This window comes from Myotis myotis, unplaced genomic scaffold, assembly GCF_014108235.1.
Source record: "Myotis myotis isolate mMyoMyo1 unplaced genomic scaffold, mMyoMyo1.p scaffold_m19_p_7, whole genome shotgun sequence".
NCBI classification, from domain to species: Eukaryota; Metazoa; Chordata; class Mammalia; order Chiroptera; family Vespertilionidae; genus Myotis; species Myotis myotis.
Genome location: NW_023416379.1, coordinates 26,286,254 through 26,292,880, shown reverse-complemented (window position 1 = coordinate 26,292,880; position 6,627 = coordinate 26,286,254). Strand labels below are relative to the sequence as shown.

Genomic DNA, 6,627 nt, shown 5'->3' with positions numbered 1-6,627 from the left:
TTCTTGTGATGACAACTTTTTAAAATTTACTCTGTTAGCAATTTTTGTAATGGAAACTGGAACTATTCTGTTTCCATTGCAATTGGATACCTTCTTATTGCTGTAGCCATTAAGATTGGTTTATATTCATGTTTACACATTTTTAGTTTTTAAGATTGTACAGAGATTACCTCCATGTGTCCTTGGAAAGTGAAATATTGACAACAGCAAAGTATGATTTAGGATTAAAATCGAAAAATACTTCACAAAGCAGAAAACTTCTAGCTCTTAAGCACCATGGAAGCTTATAGAATCCAAGACACTAAAATATTTTCATGGCCAGGTGATGGGAGGATAACAAATACTAATATAGGTTATAGAAATAGAATAAAGGACAGATTACTTTGTTTTATTTTTGTTAAATTAATAGTTTAAGAAGTTGAAGTGTTTGGAGATGACTCTGCCCACGTGCAAAGTTTTGCCTTAGAAAACAGTGCTGATGGCAAGCAGCGTGCTTCGGCGTTTTCTACAACCACCTCTGCATGCTTTAGTGTAATGAAGAATAGGGACACCATTTGACTTTTTCCACGTTAAAAATTCAGAATAGTAGAAGCACACTAAATTAAAAGCGTTTACAAAGGAAACGTAGAGGGAAAACTGTCTTACCTAGTGTAAGTAATAAATATCTGTTGGTTTGATTTTTATTTAGAGAAAAGTGCTTTTCATTTTGGTTCATCTCTCCTGAGAATTCTATTTATATAGAGTTGATTTACTTTTACTGTGCCAACAATTTTGTTAAGATTTCTATGCCTTTGCTCCTGATGAACCTCATGGGATCTTATGGGATCTTAAGTTTACCTGGCATTTTCTATCTCGTTATTAAACCACCAATTTACAACTGCAACGTCCACAAAAATGATAATTTTTTGATAATTTTATGATTCTCTCTGATTTAGGTAATGAAAATAGATACCATTGGTAGTGTAGTATAAAGATTGCCGCATAGCCGAAACCGGTTTGGCTCAGTGGATAGGGCGTCGGCCTGCGGATTGAAAGGTCCCAGGTTCGATTCTGGTCAAGGGCATGTACCTGGGTTGCGGGCATATCCCCAGTAGGAGATGTGCAGGAGGCAGCTGATCGATGTTTCTCTCTCATCAATGTTTCTAACTCTCTCTCTCCCTTCCTCTCTGTAAAAAAATCAATAAAATATATTTAAAAAAAAAAAAAAAGATTGCCGCATACAGTTTTTGGAGGCTACACAATATTTTTTAAAGTTAATTGATTATGTCCTTTAGGGTGACTCCAAAAGAGGAAAAGAAATGATTCATATTAAGTTGCATAGTTGAAAATTGCTAACAGAGTAAATCTTAAAAAGTTCTCATCACAAGAAAAAAAATTGTAACTATGTGTAGTGATAAATTTTAACTAGACTTAGTGTGGTGATCATTTTGCAATATATACAAATATCAAATCATTATGTTGTACACCTGAAACTAGCATAATGTTAAAGTCAATTACATCTCAACAACAAAAAAAGTTTTTAAATAAAAAATGGGTAATTCACTTACAAGTACATTTTGGAAAAGGCAAAAGGTATTGAAAAAGAAAAAAGTGGTTGCTAGGGGCTGAGAGTAGAGGGCAGAGTTAGTACAAAGGGGCAGCAGAAAGGAATTTGGGGGACACAGAATGGTTCCCCATCTTGCTTTTGGTGGTGGTTACATGACTATATACGTTTGTCAAAACTCATAGAAGTGTGTATCAGAAACAATACATTTTACTGTATGTAGTTTATTTTTAAAACTTAAAGATTTCCAATTAAAAAACAGTTGATATTTGCAGGCAGTAACCAACTGTTTGATCTTACCTGAAAACCAACATCTTTAAATGTGTAGCTATATAATATAGAACATGTGTTTTAAAATAGCTTTCTCATGATGTCACTTTTTAAAATTGACATGTCTAGAAATGTAACCGAAAGAAAATAGACTTGACCTCAAAGAGCCCATGTGTTAAATCATTTCTTTCCCTTCAAACCTGGAAATATCAATTTAAGTGACAGATGTAGAGAAAAATCTCTTTCACTTGTGAAACTGTCAAACCCTCCAGCACCAAGCCCACCCAGCATTCAGCCAGGGGCCCAGAAGGTCTCCCCTTCATCCAGGCCTCCCTGATTTTTTGAGCTCGTGCCTCCACGGAGGATGTGTTTGTCTAGAAGGGCTCTCAGAAACTCAGTCTGGTGTCGAGCTGACACAGATCCAGGTTCCTCCCCACCTGGGGAGTGGGTCAGTGGGGCTGAGGCTGTGGTTGCTAGCTGTAGGGCCCATCCGGTTGCTTCTAATAAGCCCTTACCTGGGGCGGCGGGGGGGGGGGGGGGGTCCTGATTTGATTGTTTTTCTTTAGAACATGTGGTACCTTTTGTCCTCAAGTTGGTCTTGGTCATCAACAAGAAAACTCCTACTCTGTCCTAGGAAAGCCTCACAGAGCAATAGGACCACAGGAAGAGAACCACTCAACATCCTGTAACGCATGTGGCCAATTCAGTGTTAGCCTTTGACAAGGAATTGGGAGTGGGGAGGAAGGACAATACAAGGAGGATTCGGGGTGCTGCAGAGGGTGCTTGGCATGGCTGACTGGGAGGCCTCTGGAGTGAGTGCTCCCTGAGGAGAAGATCTTGCGGTTCCTTTCACACTGGCACAAGGTGCTCCAAGGGTATTTTTCAATACATGAATTATGTGTTGGATAGAGAGGAGAACCTGAAGGTTATAATGAGCAGGCTTATTTGAGGAATGGGAGGCGAGAGTAAAAGGGTAGCACATATGGACTGAGAAGGGAATGTCAGAATCCCAGAACTTGGAAGTGAAGCAATCCTATAATTATTTCAGGTTGCCACAGAGGATGGAGCTGGAGCTTGCAGAGTTAAGGGAACCACACTAGGAGATGATGGTCTTGACTGGCTCGTCACACCATGTGTTCATTTATTCATTCAACAAACTCTTGATGAGTACTACATGCCACATACCAGGCCTTGGAGTGATGGCAGGCAATGAACAAATATTTTCTGGTAAATGCAGGGATGGTAGCTGGAGAAACTTAATTAAACAAGTAAGAACGGCACTGTAGTGATTTTGGAGTTGAGACTGTCTGGATCTTGAATCCCAGATCCAGACACTTAATAACAATGTGACTTATAAGTTACTTATCCCATTTGTGCCTCAGTTTCCTCATCTGTCAAATAAAAATACTAATAGGGTCTACTTCCTAGAGTTGTTGTGATTAATGCAGTAATTGGTGTAAAGTTTTAGAACAGTGCCTAAAACACAGTAAGTACTCCATAATTATTAGCTATTAAAAATATAAATGGATACATACTTTAATATCAGGTAGTGTTATGGGTTCATTCAGCGAGATAGACCACCGACTCAGAATTTAAACTTAAGAGCCTTTATTAAGCTGACCAGCTGACTACAGTTACAGCACCCTGCCAAAGCAGAGGCTGAACTGCAGTGCTGACTGCAAGAGTTACATTTTATTATTAACTTTTGTGGAGGCCCAGAGAAAAATGTGTCTTTCAAATTCTGGGCCCCCCAATATGGGAGAAATTCTCTTTATTTATACTTTTTCCAGTCTTTTGTCTCCCAAATTTGGAATGAGACTTCCGGGCCTTCTGAGAAAGAAGGCCTGCGTGCTGGGAAGGGGCCATGAGACCATATCTCAAGGCCTGGCCTGATGTCAGTACCTTCCTATCTATGTGTTTTAGGAACAGACAGCACAGCATGACCCGTCTGGCCAAAGCGCCAGATATGCAGCCCAGTACAGTAGTAAAAAGTGCTGTACAGGAAAATAATTCAGATAGGGGCTAGTGTGCAGTAGTGGGTTATCTTAGATTAGGTGTCGAGGGGAGGTCTCTTTGAGGAGGTGATATGTGAACAGGGACCTGAGTGGTGTCAGAGAACAAGCCACGCAAAGGTTCGTGGCAGGAGTAGTTTAGTGGCAGGAAGGGAGACCTCGGTGCCTGGGAAAGGAGGTGGAGGAAACAGCGCTGAAGACAACTGTGAACCAGTCCCTGCCGGAAGCCGGTCCATCCTTGCTGCTTGACACAGTCGCTGCAGGAAAGAAACATCTGCACAGCATATGTTTCAAGGGACCTGGCATATATAGCATACTGTTCTTAATATGTTTGCTCCCCTTAACGCTGTGTGTTTTAACCAAGGTCACCTCTCCAAGAAAGGTTGTTTCCCCAGGTAGGAATTTTTCCCTGAAGTCAGGGAGGGGATGAAACTCCTTAACTAAGTGCCAGGCGGGCAGTTAATCACTACAATCATGCTTAAGCTACATAATCTTTACTCCCTGGAATGGAGATAAGAAACGCCCTAACCTTTGTAATAGAAATTGAAAGGATTAAAATCAACTGGGATAAATACGGATGTAACAAGACAATAAACAGCAGAACCTCTCTGGAGATCCAGACCAGAACTTGGCTGGAGATCCTGGCTGGAGATCCTGGCTAGGCTGCTGATCAACTGAACACTGTCTCCGTGTCCTTCCTTCTTCGCTGACTCCGTCTACTCCTTTGGGAACCCCTGGACCTGCTGGGGTTGGACCCCGGCAAGTCCCTACTCCACTGCGTTCCTCCCATTTGTACCTGTGGAAGACAGGCCACCTGTGGGGCTCTGACCACCTGTGGCAGGTGCCCTGTTGGGGTGTGCAGGTAGGTATCTCTGTGGCAAACTGAAAATTTTAGAGATGGGGAAATATGTGCTTAATGGCATGTGATATTTGTGTCTATATAAAATGCTACTATTCAGTTAGAAAATATTCACAGCTCCACAGTCCCTCATCTTTTTTAAACAAAGAATGGTAACATAATGCCTAGAACAGTGTGTGTGCATACACACACACACACACACACACACACACATATACATACATACATATATACATATATATATAAAATTAAAGCCTACAGTAAAATGAATAAATATTGACACTAAGGGGCATATATAAAGACTGCAAATAGTCTCATGTGAGTTAGGATTTTTGCCTCCAAATGAGGCACATCAGGTTTTGCTGCCAGAGAGTTACAAAAAAGCAGCTTGGCTTTACATTGCTTTTTTATTTTGGAATTCCAGAATAATAATTTGCAGGATCAGCCCTCTGGGGAGCAACATGTAGAAGAAAAATAAAAACCCAAACTGGAAAATCCGGATCCTTCTGCTTTAGCTGCTGCTTTTGAGATACTTCGTATTTGTTAGGTATAAACTCTTGTTAAGATTTTCTACTTGAGATACCTTCAGAATTCCCTCCGTCGGGGACCCACAGAGCCGTGCAAGCGGCTTCCCAAGGGAGAAACGAGGGGCTTATGGAGCTGATGGTGTAAACTGATAGCACCACGTTCCTGGTGCCAGGACGACTTTGTGCAAAGAAAACTCGTCCGTTTTCCCTCCAGTCAGCAGGTGTTCTCAGGTAAACATGGCTTAAAACCAGGGTGGCGGGGGGGGGGGGGGGGGGGGGGGGGGGGGGGCGGGACACGGACGTCCCAGTGCTCGTGTCTGGATGAGGAGAGTTTCCAGAGGCATTGGGTGTTCACAGCCCTCCAGAGCACGCACAGCCGCTGAATTCGTTCTCAGAAACTGACATCACAAAGGCACGAAGGGCTACCATAGCCTGAACAACGTTCCCTCGCGATCAAATACTGGTCGGACGCTGAGCGCCAGAAGCTCCGAAACAATGCGCACTGCAGCCCTGATCTCTGGTTCCCCGGCTCTTTAGGAGCCTTAGGAGCCGAGCCGCACGCTGCTCCCGCCCGATCCCGCCTCCCCCGGTCCCGGCTCATCCCGCAGAGGGAGGGCGGCTCGGGCCCCGCCGCGGGCTCCGGCCACCAGGGGGCGCTGCGCCCCGCTCTCCCGGAGCGGCCGGCCGCCCGGTGGGTGTTCCTCTCTGCCTCTCGCGCTCTCTCCTCGCGGCCTCACATCCGGGTCTGGAGCGCGGCCGCTGTCAGTGTCGGTGCGGCGCGTCGGGGGCCGGGCCGGGCGCAGTCAATGGCGGCGCGGGGAGGCGGGGCGGCGGCCGCGCTCAGCCCGGAGACCCCCAAACTTTAGGCTCGGAGCCCCACAACTTTCTGGGAAGTGCGGCCGCTCCGGGGGCGTGGACGGAAGGGGAAGCCGAGGCGGAAAGTCCAGGGGGAAGCGGCGCGGAGCCGGGGAGACTCGAACCCGCGGCGAAGGCGTGCGGAGTCCGCCCGAGCCTCGCGCCGCCGCGCCCCCGCCTCCTCCCCGCGGCCCCCGAGCGGAGCCGCGCGCGCGAGCCGAGCCCGGGACTTGCGCGGGCCTCGCCGGCGGCGGCGGCGGCCGAGCCCGGCCGGGCGACCTCCGGGCCCTGCGGCTCGGGCGCCCCCCGCGCGCGCGAGGCCGGGCTCCCGGGCGCTGCGGGCCGCGGAGGAAGCCGGGCCCCGCGTGTGGCCTGCGGGCCGGGGGCCGTGAGCCGGCGGCGAAGATGGAAGGCTTGACGCTGAGCGACGCGGAGCAGAAATACTACTCGGATCTCTTCTCCTACTGCGACATCGAGAGCACCAAGAAGGTGGCGGCCAACGGGCGGGTGCTGGAGCTGTTCCGGGCCGCGCAGCTGCCCAGCGACGTGGTCCTCCAGGTG

General features: G+C 46.9%; 1 protein-coding gene across 10 annotated transcripts in view; it reads left to right on the top strand.

The window, feature by feature from the left end:
- The first annotated feature begins 5,890 nt into the window (after window positions 1-5,890).
- Window positions 5,891-6,627, top strand: part of REPS1 (RALBP1 associated Eps domain containing 1) — an 81,482-nt gene continuing 80,745 nt past the window's right edge. For 3 of the 10 annotated variants that reach the window (XM_036316443.1, XM_036316441.1, XM_036316438.1), the window contains exon 1: window positions 5,894-6,624. In XM_036316443.1, coding sequence (XP_036172336.1) covers window positions 6,472-6,624 — 153 coding nt within the window. In that variant the 5' untranslated portion in view covers window positions 5,894-6,471. Of the gene's footprint in view, window positions 6,625-6,627 lie in introns of all 10 variants that reach the window. The other 7 variants (XM_036316440.1, XM_036316444.1, XM_036316435.1 and 4 more) reach the window with 5 other exon arrangements.